Source organism: Corvus kubaryi, unplaced genomic scaffold (assembly GCF_017639235.1).
Source record: "Corvus kubaryi isolate FWS band 111438036 unplaced genomic scaffold, C.kubaryi_AGA036_p1.0 37398, whole genome shotgun sequence".
NCBI classification, from domain to species: Eukaryota; Metazoa; Chordata; class Aves; order Passeriformes; family Corvidae; genus Corvus; species Corvus kubaryi.
In genome coordinates this window covers 18,053,690-18,071,880 of record NW_024581137.1, presented here as the reverse complement: position 1 = coordinate 18,071,880, position 18,191 = coordinate 18,053,690, and the positions used below count along the sequence as shown (strand labels likewise).

Here is an 18,191-nt window from a genome sequence, read left to right as displayed (position 1 = left end):
AAAAAACAGAGACAGCTCAAAATGGATGACTACACTAAAAACAGTGACTCCGAAAAGATTGTAGCAGTCTACAATAAAACAAAATTCATATGAGTTTCCAGGTCACAGATCAGAAGCCAAAAATCCTTCCTGGCAAGCAACTGACTTTTCTGCAATTGTTTTCACTCTACACCCGAGCCAAAAGCAGCTTTTAAAAGTTCTGTCAAGAGGTAGACTACAAAGTTTTGTAATTAGGTCATTTGTGTGAATGCTTTAAAACAGTCAAGACTGCTCTTAAACAAAGATTCCCAGGTCACAGGACCACTGGTTTATCTGGGATGTCAGTCTGTTTTCCACAGGCCAATGTGAAAAAAACCCAAACCACCCAAGATGTCTTGACAATTTATTTTGTTCTCAAATTAGTAGTTTATACACATAAGAAAACTTTTCGTTTCAGCATTCATCACCACAAGATATATATATAGAGATAGATTTTTTTTTTTTAACAAAGCCTTCCAAAGAAAAACAGTAGAAGAAAAAATGTAATATGATCCACAATTTTATAAACAAGTGCACAGGCATTAGGCAGACCATTTTATCTCCACATACAGTAGTGGAAACACGGGTGCTGGCAAACACAGGTGCTGGCAAGCAATACGTAGTTCAGATGTTTGTTGGGGTTTTTTACAATAATGAAAAATGGGAAGGAAGATGACAGCCACAGAAATAACTCTAATGTTTAATGAAGACTTCAAGATCTGAATCTATTTAGTTTATAAATAGAAGAATGTGTTGATTTGCTGATAACTTATGAGCAAAAGGGGAAAATATGTTAGAGAAGGCTATTTTAGTGTGGATAAGCATTTTTTCACCACCATTTTGTATAGGAAGGCTAATTAGCTGTTGAAAGGAGGTGCCAAGGAAAGTGGTAGTTTTACTATTCCTTGATATTTTTCCAGTCATGAATAGATGCCTTTCTTGAAGATGTGCTTATACAAAAGTCACTGGGCTACCCAGAGAAGAGTCCCCAAAATACAGAGCTGGTCAAGTAGACAATGAAAGTACCCTAAAACAACCACTAAACAGTTCTTTGATCAAATATTTGTGAGCCAGGTATGTTTGTAACTCTTTTTTAGAGATGCTGCATTTGCTCAATTGCCCACATCTTTTGCAACTCCACTGATACGGGAGTTCCCCACTTATCCCTGATATAACAAATACAGTGAAATTCTTCCCCGGACAGGCTAAGCCAGTTGAAATTCTCACCCATGCTTCAGAGTACAGTGAAAGTTTACCTTTCCTGTGAGGCAAAATAAAGACTTATTCTGTTCAGCAGCTGCTCTTTTCTGGCTGATAAGGCAAAAAACATTTCTTATTTTCCATCAAATAGATAGTAACTCATGCTGCAGCAGTCAATTAATTAAGGGTGAAACTCAAAGATTTTATTTTCCTTCTGTCCAACTCCCTACAAGATGACCAAAAAAAATCACTATGCTATTTATCTCATGATCGCTATTATTGCAGTATGGTCAATTCATTGCTGTTATTTATTAAACATGTCAAACCCAACAGAATGCTAGAAGACACTTGTTTCATTCAGAAACCACAGCAGGTACCAGCTGGCAGGGCAGAACAGTCACAATACCACCAGAAAGAGTTGTAACCAGGGGAAATTTATTGAGTGGTGTAGAAATGGTTCATTTAAAAAAACACCACCCACAGACCACACTACTACTCACTATTCATTCATGAGATCGTCATTTAATCCCCCTGCAATTTCTGCTATTCCAGTACCTATATAAGATATCTAAAGCATTCAGAGAAGGTCCTGTTACCACACCCTTGCAGAGGGATAGGCAGCACTTAAGAAGGTGCCAAGAAATGGCGCCTTCCATTCCACATTGCAGTTTAACTAGTGCAAAAGCAGGACAAATCATGCATTAACAATTAACTGCTAAGAATGATTTTTGCTTGGCCATGCTCTTTACTTTCACTCTCAGTGAGATTCATCCTATGCACAGGAGCAATGGGAGGGGAAGACATTACTGTTATCCTACACATACCCTTCAGCATTGAAATACCAATTATTAGCGAGGTTAATGAATATATAAAACCATCATAAAGGAACATATATAACCATCATGTATCAAGCCAGTGGCTCTGGTGGGCAGTTCCCTTATCAGTCCCTAGTGCACCCTAAAATGTTCACTGCAAATGCTCATCTAAAAGTCCCCTCAGTCATCGACCCCCATTAAGTTCAAACTCCCACTGTAAAACAGATCCTCTGAACTGCATAGCAAAATCCTCTCAGGGAGCCACAGCTTGGGCAGCTGCACGAAGGCAGCTCTAGGAGCAGCTTACAGGCACAAGGTGAAACAACACAGGGGAAACACGATGGTCCTCAAGGAGCACCATTAAACACCATGAGAGGGGACTGACCTGGGCTGCAGGGCTGCCTCACTGCCCCAATCCCAGGGGCTCCAGATCAGCCAGCACAGCCTGCACCAGCCCAGTTCTGGCACAGCCACACAACGCAGCCCTGGCACATGAGCCCCGTAACTCTCAGTCAAGAAAGGTTCAAGGGTCTCAATTTTGCCAGGCTTCCTGCAGTTTCATTCCAAGTCTTTTTCTCTGTCAGGATGCTGCAAAAGTCAACCTTCCTTCTACCACATTTAAATAGGAAAAGAATTTATCCCTTGTGCAAACCACAGAGCAGCAAGTCCACAAAACCCTTCTGTTTGCTGTTTTTCTGAGACAAAACTATACATCCTCCCCATACCCACACAATACCACCTGTGCAGCTTCAGGGTTGCAAATTATTGCTTCCCCATCACCAGGAGACCAGTTAGGATCCTTCAGAGAACCCTGGAGGCTTCTCATATGAAAGGAGTAAATTCAGAGCTGGCAGACAGACAGATCAGCTTCACAGGCCCAGAGAACATGTTCAGTGCTCCTGAGGGACCATTGTGCACACACCAGGACAGAGACGAGATAGCCATGAGTCAAGTGTCCTGGAGACACTCTGAAATGCTAATGTCTCCGAAGGACTGTTTTTCTCATTTTGGAGAAAATTAGGAGGTGGAAGGGCAGGAAAGGAAGTTTATTGTTCCCCTGAATGCCAGATAAAATAATTTAAGCCAGTGCATTAAAATATGATTACAATTTGTTATAAAAAAATAGATGATAGGGCTTTTATTCAGGTAAAAACTTAGCACAGAATGAAGCTTCTAGGGACCTCAGCACTCCAGTACTTAGACATTCCCAGAATGCTTCAATTATTGAGTTCCCCTGTGATATATACTGGGTTTCATTTTGATCCACAGGCTATTAAACATGATCTATGATACTTTCAGAAAAGCACTAGTTTGGAGTTCAACCTGTAACTTGAACTTTTTTTCTTCTATCATTGGTTATTAATGTGCATACGGCACCAAGCGAGCAGGATGAAGGGGTGCACAGACATGAAGGAGCACAGTGCTGCTTTAGGAGAACTCTATAGGGTCAGACAGAACAAACTCTGTTGAGCGTCTTCAAACTCTGCTTTCTTGCTAAAAGCAGTTCTCTTCACAGGCAGGCACAAAAGGCCATTTAAAATATTAGCCAAGATGTTCTAACTCCAAGATGAAGCGAAGGAAGTGTAATTAGTGCCATTTCAGCAGAGGAAAATACATGCTGATTAGGCAAACAAGTGCTATGTAGTAGGGAATCTGAATGCATTTCTCTTTGTGAGGGTGACCAAACACCTGCCCAGGGAGCTTATGGAGTGTCTCACCCTTGGAGATATTCAAAAGCCACCGGGACACTGTCCTGGACAACCAACTCTAGATGTCCCTGCTTAAGCAGGGAGCTCAGACAGGACCTCCTGTGCTCCCTTCAAACATTGACTGTCCTGTGACTCCCTTTACAAGTTTTTTTTTACAATGGAGTTACTTGAGGAATACTATATGCTATTCCATCCTCTCCCTTTCCAAAAATAATTTTCTTTTATATGATCCCTGTAGGTAAATACAAACTCATATACATGTGTATGCATAGGAACACACCTGGATTTACATTGAAACATTGCATATGGACAGCTCTAAAGAGTTTCACACTGTTGCATTACAAAATATGATCTTTTTTCATTTCTATAGTAGTAATGAACAAAGATGCAATACTGCTCTGTGGGGCAACATAACTCCAAGTAAGAAGTACTTATTTTTGTTATGCTATTGGGAAATGATGAAAGGTACAAATCAGGGTGACATTGAAGTGCTCTTAATGCAAACAAACAAATAAAAAGAGAGATGATAAACTCTTACATTCATTATAAATTCTCTTTGGTTTCCTATACTCAGAAAACAGCTTAATATTTGGTTTTAAAAAATGTCATAGTTGACACAGCTTTCAGGTTAGCTTTTTCAATTCTGCCCAAACACAGAGAGAACAATTTTTGGACGTATGTCACTAACAGCTTGCGTAATTTATATGAATTGCACCACTTTCACTTAGTCCTCCCAAACATTCACCTTTCTGGAAAAGAAATAGGGTTTTTTTACCCTCTTGGTTTTTCTACAGTTTAAGAGATGCTTAACAATGGATGCAAAGCATCTACTGCTCTGGGTAACAGGCTGTATCTATTTGAAAGCCATACAAATTAAATAGTACTGTCTTTGTTCACACAGGAATAGCAAGGAACTCTTATGCAGTGCTTAAGTGCCCTTTAGTCAATTGAATCTGTGCAATAAAGGAGAGAATGCAGTTCCATTGAATCCCCACCACCTCTGTTGACCTGTCAGTTATAAAGTAAGACTTTCTAGAAGCTTCCTGCATATAAACAGAAATATTTATTATGTGTGAAGCTTTTAACAATGCAAAGATTTGAAAACAGGGTATTTTCTATGTCTGAACTGAAAGCAAGAATGATCCTCAGGTCTAAGGAAGCAGAATGCAAAAATTTTAAGATATTGGATGAGTGGAACCCATGCTTCCCCTGTAAGAAAGAAATACACCTACACAGAATATACACCACTGTCATAGGTGATTTGCTTTGCTCCTGAAAGAACAGTCATGTGAACTGTTCCTTTTTAACCTGAATGAAGTACCATATTTAACCTGTGGCCACATGGCTCCTTGTACCTGAACCAGCTAAGGTATCACCACAGAGCATTACGTACCATGATGAAAACACACCTTGCAGCCATCTCCCTGGAAGGTTTGGTCCTTTGCTTTTTAACTGTGGGTATCTCGTGATTTTATTTCTTAACAGTACTTCTCTCCAGTTTGTCTTTCGCCCCCAGCTTCATTTCATGCCATTATGTGTATTACCACATGGAGAAATTATCGGACTCTCCATTATACTTAAAAGGATTTCAAGCAAGAAATGACTAGTGTGAAACCTACTTCATCTCTGGAGATCTGAGCAATCTTGCTCTGCAGGTGGCTTGGGGAAGATGAAATCCTTGTTCAGGTTGAATGCAACATATGGAGCTGCAGCAGACTCCCTCCCTCCAGCTTGGATCGTTTCTGTAGGCTGAACACCAGGGATCAATAGACCTCAGTCCCCAGTGTGCCTTGAACACACACAGCTCAATATTAAGTCTCTGACAAAAGTTGCCCTGCACATTCAGCATCAAAATCATTGGGGTTTCTTCTCTTCATTTTTCTTCCCAAGAACTGAGGTGTAGTTTTAACAGCTGTGCAACAGTGTTCTTAAAACAGATTTGTTTTGCTGCCAGTTGTATTATTTAGTAACATTGATTGTTGCTTATTTGCATCAATTGAGACAGGTACCACTGACCTAACATATGTAAAGATTTCTGCATGAATGGGACTGCCTTTAACTGGAGCCCAGCTGGTACTACACACCCCTGAAAAAGTCAGTCTGGATAAGGGGCAAAGTGGAAATCTAGAACAGAAGTATCTACAACTGCCATGTCATGAATTACTAGAACGTCACTTAGGACCACTACAGAAAGCATGGGCTGGAAGCAGTTCACACCTTTGCCTTATTACATCTGCTGTAGGTTACAATACAGTCATACAAATATAGCTCTGTTCTAGCCCCATACACCTGCCTGATATGCCAGACATCCCACAAAAGAGCAAGTGTGAGATCAGGTCACTCTCACACACCGTTATATGTGGCTGAGAGTTAGGCAGGTGTACAACTTCACCAATGTAAAATATACACTGAAGTGTCCCTAACACCTGGGTCAAGTGCTAAGGTGGAATGGACACTGTCAAGTGCATTGATTCATGCATTGATTCCTACTTCTCCTGATGAAGACTTTACCAGTCAATTTGGGCCCTTAGACTAACACTGCTACTTCAGTAATCATGCAAGAATAAATATAAAAGAGAACACAGACATAAATTCCAGTTATAAGCAGATACACAGAAACCAAAATATTCTACTTTGAATTGACAATTTTTTTAAAAAAACATGTTATTTTTGTATTCTTATAACTCGATTCTATGGAGGATCTATTTAAAACAAAGTCATGTTAAATACCTTGTTTAATTAACAGCTACAGTCACTTTAGTACTGATGAGTTACATAAAACTGCAGAAAAAGACACATATTAAAAGAGAAAGTGTGCAAATCCCTCATTAACGAGGTACTGAAACACTGCTATAATTTTTCTCTGCTATTATATTATACTGTACTGTTCCTTCTCATTTATCAAAGCTTAGACCTTTCTTCTTAACAGTAACAGTCATTTATATGCAACTAAACTACAAAAATTTTATTCATCTGCTGTATATTATGCAGTATTAGTTGCCAAATAAGAGATGTTGTTACTTTTAAAAATCAATGCTTATTTTATTATTAAACTTCTGAGCATCACCTTCTGCTGAGGAATTGTCACACTACAATGTAAGTCCTGATTATTATCATGTTATTCATTTTGTAGCTTCAGTGCTTGTTGTGCCTCTCTCCTCTAAGGTCCTTACGTGCAGCCCTGCCTCCCCTGGGTCTCCTGATCTCACCTCTCCTGGAATGCTGCATTGCTGCCCTTCTTGAACACAATACTGAGAATGCAGCTAGGTCCATTCAATCAGGAGGAGATTTTGCAGCTCTTCTCTCCAGAAGCCTGTGAAATAGAAGTCTAAAACAGCACACAGCATGCTGAGGATCTAGTGCTAGGCTCTTTTAACTTGTATTTATAAATAATGCAGCCACTCAAGGATCATGGCAGCTCTTAGGTTCCCCTTCTGAATAATGAAGTCTTTCCCAAGGGTGCTTCTTACTGCAGGTTGCCTAAGTCATGATCTGGGAGGTCCCTTTCTTGTTCTCTGGGTTAAAGATGGAGGAGAACCAGCCAATTCCTCAAGCAGCTTCCTTGGGTAACTGCCTTAAGTTTTATAGGGTGAATCTGAACCTTCTGTTGACCCTGAAGATTTCCCAGACAAATCAAATTTCTTCAAACAACCCCTTCAGAGGTCCCATCTGATATGCCAAAATGACAATCCACCTTCCCCTGGAAGGCCTAAAACAAAGATTGCCTAAGCAATCTCTTCCATCTGTAGATTTTTGTTTCTTCAAGTCCACCACAGATTTGAAGGGTGCTTTAAGAGAAAGCAAAGAGGTTAAAGGACTGCACTACTGAAGTCTAGATAGACAACACCCACAGCCTTTCCTTCATCACTAAGTGGGTCACCTGGTCATGGAAGCCAACGATTTAGCCAATCTAAATCCCATATACTCCCGTGCAAATCTTGCCATTTGTTTTCCTGCCATTTGTTGTGGCTCTCCACTGAAATTCATGTCAAATTGAGCTAGATGGTAGAGGCAGTAGGCTACTCTAGTAGTAGTAGTAGTAGTAGTAGTCCTTACTATGACTCACGTAAGGAAAGTCCACAGAAACCTGTCTCTGTCATTACTCTTCAAACACACATTAAAGTATTGTTTAATTGTTTTCTTGTTCAAGTGTAAGAAAAACTCAAAGTTTGTAGTACACAGGGATGCCAGCAAATAAAATAACATTTTGCATACAAATCCCAAGACAAATACACTTGCAGTAACATATTTGGGACCTTTCTCATGCATAAACCTGGCTCAGTGCATTTAATGCTGGGGTTATAACCTATGTAGTTTTTCTCTTGTTCTTCCACAGTGGAGAGGAAAAACTGTATTAATATAACCAACTGGAGGTCTTGTTTTCCCTTCCCATCCAAACCTCATACCATAATCAATAGGTATTTTGAATAAATAAATACTGCTGAATCAGGTCCTTGATTAGTTTTTTATTTATACCACAAAGACCACAAGATTCAGGGGTTGCCAAGGCAACACCTCTTCAACCTCCTTACATTTATGTTTTGATCTGAAATCTCTCATTACACAAATGTATCACAACACCATTCAGCATGACAGGCTATTTTACAAATATGCCTTCAGATGACAGACAGCTACATTCTTCTCTTAAGTAGGAGAGAAAGGCTGGATTAAGGTTGCCTTTTACTAAGGGGGAGAGAGGAGGGGGAAAATGGCATTCCAAGGCTTTGGTAAGACATTACTACTTTAATGTGACTTTGTGTCCTGAGCCTTCCATTACAGCCAATGAATTCTGTATTACTTGGCCAAAAATCCTCAAAAGGGAAGGAAGGAAACTAAACAAAACCAAAAAACACCAACTGCACCACACAAGTAGAGTCAGAGACTGAAATGCCAGAATTTTGAGTAACTGACACTAACAACTGTGTATAAAAGCTTTACTGAACCACTGGAAATCTGATACTCCAGCATATGCTTTTTAGAACTACAAAGCACGCAAAGTTTAGTAAACCACAAAAGACTTACTAGAACCTACTGGCACTTTCTGAACCTAGATGTTGAGGTTTAAAGTGGTACTTAGCAATAAACTACTAGCCTTCTATACTGAGCAGTATTCATTACATAATACTCTACCTACAGTTATGCTCCAGAATCCTTTGGCAAGGCCAGGCTCCTGCAGGAGGAGGAGGAGTCTGTTAAAGACAGTTACTTCTGTGTCATCTTTTAGTCTGAAAGACTAAAGTCTGAGTTTCAGCAGACTACAAACTGATCTAGAATGAATATGACATGGCTGGCTGACTGGCTTAGCAGCAGGATGGCAATAGAATAGTTCCAAATGTATCCCTTCAAACTCTTCCTTGTGCCCTAGCATCCTCTATACTGCCAAGAGGCTTTCCAGAGTTGGTATTACTAGAAATCAGCTAATTCTACATCATCTGAAGGCATTTCAGTATAAGCTGAGAAAGCTGACTTTTCTAAAGAGAAGGTTGTTACAAGAAAGAATATGCATAGATACTTGTAGGTATGGAGAAAATACAAAAAATTGAAATTATACCTGCTTATGTGTTTTTACTTCTTCCCTCACTCCCATTTCTGACTTGTAATCTCCAGTTCAGCTTTTCTCACCGTGACCCTGTGACACACCGACCATTCTCAGCAGTAAACAAAATAAATCCTACGGTGTGTCACCAAAGGAAAAGGAGGAAAATTCCCACTGGGGGGCGCATACTGCACTAGCAAAGCCATCGCTCCTTTGTCCAGACAATTATGTCAGTTCCAGGTCAGAGACAACAGCCCCCAGCCTGCAATGACAACATAACACCACTTACATATACTTCTAGTTGGATCTACCAGCAACTCCTCCATTACCACAGAGGGCCCGTTTGTATGGTTTCTACAAGAAGAAATCTCTCCTCACTTGTGAAGAATGGCACTGGAAAACACCTTACACAGCCGGATCATGTATGGGCTATGCCATCTGCTGTGCTCTCAGTGTTCAGGGCACCGACTATTTTGGACCATCTAACTGCGTCCAAAGCCTTGCTGCACTCTTTACAGAACTAGTTTAACTACACAGCCAACTCCTGCTGTAATCCCAAAAGATCAAAGTGGTGTCAGACTGTGGAGACTGTGGATGTGCACAGAATTCCCAATTTCACGCGTTAGAGAGGAATGTACCATTTATGTTGTTCTTTACGTCCCCCACCATCACGTTGTTTTCTCACTCCCTAAATTGTTCAGGTGATGAATCAAGTGACCACCTAGTGGCTGTTCCAAGTCCTTCAGGCTGTGCTTTCTATCACCTTTCTGTTTTGAATGTAGGGGACTCTGCAGAGCGCAGATTTTACACCTGAAGTTCAAGGCTCCAGAATTTAAAACAAACAGACTACTCAAAAAAAAAAAAAAAAAAAAGAAAAAAGAAAAAGAAAAAAAAAAAGTAAGCCTCTGGAGAGACACATTCTATGTAGGACAACAAGAAACCTGACATCAGAATCTCAGAATCAGGTATCACGCTACCATCCAGTCAGTCCTGACATACATATTTCCATATAAAGTGGGCCATGGAAACTGGAGAAGAGCCAGTACAGCAGAAAACCTTCAGGGTTATTTTGTACAGGACTATGCAAATTCTTCACAAAGCTGAGGACTTTAGATCTGAACAATTCACTTATCAAATTTTACCAGCACTAGAAGTCATATAACTAGCCTTAGAAGACAGCATGTTATTCTGAACAATATTGCTCAACAAGTAGTTGAATAAAATCAATGACTTGCCCTAGGGATTTTTAAGACATGTTTCCTTAGTTATTGGCAGATATGCAGGTCAACAAAAAGGAAGATTGATTTCTGGATAAACAGACTAACTGTGATGTTAAAATGTGGATTGAAAAGAGAAATTGTGATGAAAGCATTTTAATGCTCATTTTAGTGAAATGATGGGAATATTCAGGAAGTACTTGGAATCAAGAAACTGTCACAGCCCCATTTGTCCATCAATGGCACCGTGTAAGAACCTCTCCAGCCCTAATGCTCTTATCATTTGTACCTTGCTGATCAGAATGCATTCCTTCTTGTCCAGCAATATATTTGTATTGATTAATGTAATTTAAAGAGCATGCTGGTTGCATCAGCAATGTTAAAACAAATTTATCTGAGCTAAAAAAGTCAAGTAAGTCTTATTTTTTCTAACCCAGTGCTGTCATCTCATCTGCTCACTGACACATGCTGTGTCCCAAACTGGCCCTCAGCATCCAAAAAAGCAGAGTAACCCCAGACCTATCCCTGTAGAGAATCAGGGAGGTGAAATAACATGTTTTCACTGTGAAACAGGCTCACTTCTGTCGTGCCAAACTACTTTCCAGCAGTGTCTAAAATAACACAACTAACCATCATCATTTGTGATTTCCTTCAGGAGAGAAATTTGTGCCATTTCCTAGGGAGCTTTGGTCTGGTTTGTGCTAGATTTTTTTTTCAGGCTTTTGTGGGGAAGAGTGAAATAATTTATGTCTTAGGATTTGGGATTTCTTAGTTTTTCATCAGAAGAGATATAAGAATCAAGAACATGTCACCTTGCCCATGAAAAGAGTGGTTGAGATCAGCAGTAGTGGAAGAAATTGTATGCACGCATCTTTCCCTCCAAGTTCTTTTCCACAAACACTGGCTAAGAAATCTGTATTTCCAGCATCAATCTACCTATATTGGTATATAAAATAAAGGCAGGTTATCTATTGCCTACACTGACTGGAAGCACCATAGAGTAACAGAGCATGGAACCAGTAAGTTACACTCCATAAGCCACTCAAGTATACGTGCTCAAAGCCATTTGTTGTGCTTTGCCCCTTCCCTCCTCAGTCCCCTCTGTGGCACACATAAATCAAACAGCGACAGTTGCAGCATTATTTCTTCTATGACTTCCCAAATCCTCACTCCTCCATGAGTAGGTGAGCTGTTATACAGCTCTGTATACACACAAGCACACACACATACATATATATACACACACATTCATATATAAGGCATCCACTCTAAGGAGAGGATGGGAAGCCCCAAAAGAAAGGAACATAACTTTGTGAAAGCATGGTAAATGCCAAGCCCTTGCATCCATACTGTGGCTATGCATGGGTCTGTACTACAGAATTATACTTTCAAAAACAATACAGATGGGGTTAAGGAAGATCCTTCTCCTAAAGACACCAGCCTCCGGCAAAACTTGAAAGCAATTCCTGTGAAAGCTGCCGAAATGAGAGCAGATGTTACAGGAAGCACGTATATAAAGTATATAAGCTTGTTTACATAGTATGCATATGATACACACATCTGTGTTCTAGTTTAAATTTCTAGTAGCAAATTCTATGAAAAAATAAACACAGACCACCAAAGCTCTTCCAAAGATAAGCAAACAATGAATTAAATTCAATTCCTCACAGAATAACTTATTCAGTAAAACATAATACCAAAATATGTAGTGGCTTCTTAATTAAGTCTTAACTAATGACTCCTGACTAGTAAATTCAAAATTTTACTGCTGCTTTTTTTCCAAGATGTTAATGATTTTCTATCAGGATGGCAAAGAGTTACCAAAACATTCATCAGTGAAGTTTTTCCCACATTATCTTCCCATTGTATTCCTGTTGTCATTTATGTTTAACATCAGAAATATATTGTTAAGCACTTCCTTGCTTGCATTATCATAGATTATCATAGATAATGCAAGCCAAGTTCCAAGGACAGCACTAAGTATATGAAACAGGTAATGAATAATCTGTCTAGACAAGAGATGTGAAAACACTGCTCCTCTCAGCTCTGCCAGCTGCTAACAGCTTGGACAGCAAGCTGAATACTTGTTAATGCTTACACCTCCTATATTAAGAAAATAAATAATTAGCTTTGTCTAAACCAAGAAAAAACTTAAATCTTACCAACATCTATTTAAGGATTAGATCTCCATTCTACTGATAGGTTATAATGGTGAGCAAAGCCAAGGGCTATTTCACATTCTTATCCGGCACACAGATAAATCAGTAAGCCTCAGGTAACATGTCACACTCACCTGGTGTAGCTTCTGCCAAAATTCAGGTCCGTCCTCCATTTTTCTTAAGCTTGGTGGGATGTACCAAAAGCAGATGTTTGCATACTCCGGCTAGACAAGAGAACAAGTGATTGCTTGTAAAATGTAATAGATGGGGCAGGGACACATATTATAGCTTTTCAAAGACTCCTGCTTTATTTTTTGGGGGGTGAAGCCTTTGCATTTATACCCTTTTCTTTAAAGCCTCCTTCTCCGAGTCACCTTTTGTTTCCCTTTTTTTTGAAACTAGAAATAATTTTTCATATAATCCATTTCTCTTCCTGCTGCCAGGGGCTCCTTTTTAATTTCTTCTTCCTATATCCATCTTTAACTCTGTTTTACTCAGTAAAAAACTTTGGCTAGAAAAAGTGTAAGAGAGGCACAGAAAAGTAACTTAACAGAACTCTTATTTGAAGCAACTTTAAAGAATACATTTTCCTTTTAGTGTTTGAGGTTTTTTAATGGAAATCTCCAATGGTGGCTTTTATACAAACACAAAAACTCAGGTTTTGTGACCATTTAACACTTGCACACCTAGTCTACTGAACAATGCCGATCTCTTTTCATATCATAGAGCGCACTACATAGTGCTGGAGTTAATGCTGAATTTCTCAATTTCCACATTTTGTAAGAATCTCAAGACACCTTGCAGGGTATGCACCATATCCTGAATGTATCTTGTCTAATATCTAAGCAGGCTTTTTGAGCAAAGACTGAGACTCCACATCTCTGCTTATCTCCAAGGAAATTTTGCCTTTAAACTCAACAGAGTTAGTTGCAAGACTCCCGGCAGAAATGGCTGTTCACCATGCATTATAAAATAAGGCATTTTGTGCTTATGAGGTTTCTATATCATATATGATTGAGAAAATGTTCCCAGCAAGCCAGTCCAGGGTCCCTATACATTTCCTGCTAAGTTGTAACTTTTTTTTTTTTTGTTTACCTCTATAGAGAACAGGTAATATGAGGAACAATATGAGGAATAGATGTACCTTCTGATCCCATCCAACACGACCCATAAATCACTAAGTCAATCTTGACCTACACTATTTGCAGCACAGCATTCTTATAGCATCTAGATTATAACATGGATTATGATAATTTGGGTTGTGAACTCACACACCCCACTCCTCTCCCACATGCCATCCTCATTAGTACTAGCTGAAAGAAAAAACACTGTTAAAAGGGAGCTTGGTAGCTGAGTCACACCACCTCTTTGCCTCACTCTGGATGTGGCTGCTATTGTGATCCCAGGCAGTGTCCTGAATGAGGAGAGCCCACCAGCTGAGACATGTTCTTTCATGAAAGGCCACTGAGAGCTGCTCATATCATTTTCCACTTCACTTCAAAGAATGCATTAAACACAATTTAATCATCAAGAAGAATATCATTGTCAGCAGGAACTGAGCTGCGAACCTGCCATGTGCTGCCGCTGAATGGAATAAAGATCAGTTCTTAAAATCACATTTCTTTCCCCAAAGAGTGTGCATTGAGTACACACATAAACACAGACCCTGAAAAGGCAACACCTTCCCCATAAGCACAAGCACTAGCTCACTGTTACAGGGTTTATTGCAAAACTATTTAAAATCAGATGGCAGGAACAGACAGATGGCATACATTACCATATTGCCATTGCCTTCTTGATTATCTCAGTTTCCTTTCACACATCAAATACATCATCGCCCTCTGAAAATACCATTCATCCCAGAAAACTACCCCCAGCCACGCTTCACACTCTATTTCTGGTTATCTTGTCACAGCTCTTATCCAAGCAGGTAAGCAATTACATCACAGAAGAGTTCAGGATGACTTAAGCACAAGTGGCATTTCCAGGCCATAGAGCAATCTTGTTACAGGTTTTTCCTCACTGAAGGTATCAGAGGATCATCTTCCTAACTTTTTTGTCTGAAGCCCAACTTTCCTTCAGAAAGGGCTCGCATAGCTGGGCCTCACTGCCTCACAGCAGCCTTTCTTTGAATTGTAATTGCTTATCCCCCCCACACACCTGAAAACTTTCTTAACCCCTTCAACCTCTCAGCTCAACTTCTCAACTCATAGAAGAACTCAGAGAACTCGAGTTCTTTCTCATAGTCCATACTCCATCACTCGCTTCAAAGCCACTTTTAATCCAGGTGTCCCATTCCTGCAGGAACTACACAGCAGCCTCTGCTCTTACCAAGAGTTTTCACATCTACAACAGATCTGGGCTCTCTACTAAGATCTACAATAACAAGAAATGGACAGCTTTTAACAGACTTGCCACTTTACAAACCCCATCCTGTGCTGCTGGCCTAAAATTCTTCAACTGATCAGCAGTTTTCAAAGCTAAAGAGAAAAGGTTACATTGCGTGAATAGTATAAAATATTTTTCAAATTTTTTATTTTGCCTAGCCTAACCTGGAATGCTCATGGTGGCACTTACTCCACTTCCCATCCTCCTCCATTTACTCTCTTCCTCCTGATCCCACATACCAGCCTGTCTTTCATACAAGTACACTTCCAACAATGCAAAAGTTTTTTATAAAAATCACAGGTCTTTGCAACATCCTCAGACATCAGCCTTATTAACCAAACAGCTGAGGACAGGTGGAAAAACAGGACTGAAGCTCTATTCCCTTCACTCACTCTCCCCCAAGCAAGATCACCAAACAGGAAATAAGCTGACAGGTTTAGTAAAGACAAGTGAAACATACAACTTTTAGGTGGTTTTTAGGAAGATGGGAGTAGAAATAGAATTAGGGAAAAAAATACAGACTTTAGCAATGAAAAGTCCAATTTTAGGATCAAACTATTTTTCCATCCAGCACACAATCTTATCTGTAGGTCTGGCAAGCACTGCTTTTTTACAGCCAGCCTCTGAACTCTCACAGAAAAGTTCTCCATCTACACCCCCTGAGGCAATACAGGACCAGAAGCCAGGAAATTAGGTAGAGTGATGGTAGGGAATACAGAACAGGTTATGTGTGTTCAATCATATCTGTGGATCTCCAAAACATAACTTATTAGATTATATAGTTTAAATACAAATTGATAATTGACTAAGAAGAACAAAATCAAACAATGGACACTTCCTAACAAAAACAACAGTTCAATTCCATTTTCACTTACCTCCAAAAGAAGCTGAAATCCCTCTCTTTTTTTAATTTCCTCCACTAGATATCTGTAATTAAAAAGTCAGGGGTTTAAAGCAAGAACAAAACAATACAAACAGACAACAATAAAACCCAGGATCTTAAACATGTATTTCTTTTCCCTTTTTTTTTTTTTTGCACACTGAGAAAACAACAGAGTTAAACCTCGTTTCTACCTGCTGTGAAAATGCAATAGCCATCAGTTCCTGGAAACAAAAGAAGGCTACAGCAAGCCAAGGAACACTGAGGAGAAGCCAAATTCTGTCCTCAGGCACAGATTTTCAGCAGAGCCACATGGCACAAATTGATCCTATTTGCATCAGGTTGTGAGCTTTCCCAATGCAAATTTCCACTGATGTTGCTCTTTACAAATTGATACCTCTATCCCTTGTTCTCAAGTGCTGATACTATGCTGACATGTTATTTCATAGTCACCCTGACACCTCTTGCATTCTGCTATCACCAGGATCTCTTAGTTTATCTGGGCATACTTCAAGCTCAACAATTTTCCCAGTACTGCCTACGTTCCAAGAGCGCACCTTTCTGTTCAGCCACTGCTTATGTACAACAATCCCTGGATTTCCTATGCTAACAACATATTAAAATGGGAATTTCTTTTCTTTCTCACCTGTCAAGCATGAAAAACCCAGAAGGCTTCAATGGAAAAATGGGTTTGAATCAAAATTTTCATACAAACAACTTCTATTTACAGAATTTTTTTAAAACATGGCCGCAATTTTGCCATGGCACACATCACACAGGAATTCTGAAGCAAAGAGGACATAGATGGGACTTCTGTCTTTCTTCGCCTCCCTTCAAAGCCTTCCAAAGAAAAATTTCAAAGAATTCAATACAGATTCGTGCTGCTTTTCCACTCCAACAAAATTCAAGTCTTCTACATGAAGATATTGCTGTCTAACATTAATAAACCCAACACAGTTAAACTGTGCTGTACTGGTTGTGCACAAATCTGTTCTTCTCTTGCATTCACTGTTTGGCATTTTCCTGCCTGAAGCTGCGTTACTGGTCATCACACTAGTAATTCTTTTAGTTGAGAAAGAGAAATGTGAAAATAACCTCCCTTGGTCCTATGCACACGCCCGAAACTTGCCCCCGCAGGGACACCCCTAGCACAGTTGCCTCTGCAACACCTTCTCCTCAGCAGACATGCTGCAGAAACAGGCTGGCTGGGGAAGCAATAAACAATACCCTGGATGGCACACATTTTTCAGAACAGCGCCTGGGGAGCTGCTGTGCTGTTTATCATTGCTGTGCCTGTGACTCATTAGCTCCCAGCACACACCCAGCAAAGCCACCGCTGCGGTGCAGGGCCAGCGCCCACAACAAGCAGCTCGGGGAGTGGTGTTCCTCTCACTGGAGCAAGTCAAAGTTCTGGTCGTTTCTGCCATGACCATTCAGATCCTCCTGTGTGCATTTGTTTGTTATCTGGCTGCTAATGCCCACACTGCCATTTAGGTTGAAAGAGAGGAATGATTATCTGTAGGGTAATTATCTTATGTCAAACAAGCTTGCTACTTCTGTCCTGTTTATTAGAAGATACTTCTCTGTGCCGTAAAACCAATATTCAGCAACATCAGCAGGTTATTTATATGACAGTAGCCTTCAATTTATTTTTTTCTTTAATAAATTATGAAAGAGAAACCTATGCATAATCACTTCCTTTTTTTTTTTTTTTTTCATTTTAGGTCTTGAATTTTTAGAGCCATTTCTCAATGCTTAATACCTTTCCCTCTTACCTCCAGTGCCTTTATTTTATATGACCTGGGTGTAAAATCTGACATAGGCTACCTGATGTTGGTCAGGTTCACAACAGTGTTAATCATGTTCTTAACTACGCTGCCAATAACCTAAGAAGGCAGCCATTAGAAAACCCATCGCCCATGATTTATCTCGCCAGGATCATTTGATGGCAGTGGAGCAATTTACTTTGTGCATCTTTCCACAGCTGACAGTGAAGTTTTATTATCGTGTCACAGCTGTAGTATGTTAGAAGGGCTCCAGTCCTAGTGAAAACCAAAGTACACAGAGAAATGTCATTTGCTATGATTAAGCCTTGCAGAAAATGAGGGGTGGAGATCTGCCGTGAAAGTAGACATATGTCTGCTAACAGTGGGTGTCAGAAGAGGAAACAGGCAGAAAAACTCCAAAGAAGATGAAGCGTAAGATGCAGAGGTGTTTATATGGTAACTAGAGTTGTATTCTAAAAGCAGTTTACTTCTATTTTCTTTTT

At 39.8% G+C, this 18,191-nt stretch overlaps 1 protein-coding gene across 2 annotated transcripts in view; it reads right to left on the bottom strand.

The window, feature by feature from the left end:
• Positions 1-18,191, bottom strand: part of GADL1 (glutamate decarboxylase like 1) — an 84,251-nt gene that overhangs the window by 22,670 nt on the left and 43,390 nt on the right. For both annotated transcript variants that reach the window (XM_042043889.1, XM_042043890.1), the window contains exons 13-14: positions 15,918-15,969; positions 12,789-12,878 (exon numbers count right to left, since the gene is read on the bottom strand). In XM_042043889.1, the coding sequence (XP_041899823.1) occupies positions 12,789-12,878; positions 15,918-15,969 (142 nt within the window). The remainder of the gene's footprint in view (positions 1-12,788; positions 12,879-15,917; positions 15,970-18,191) is intronic.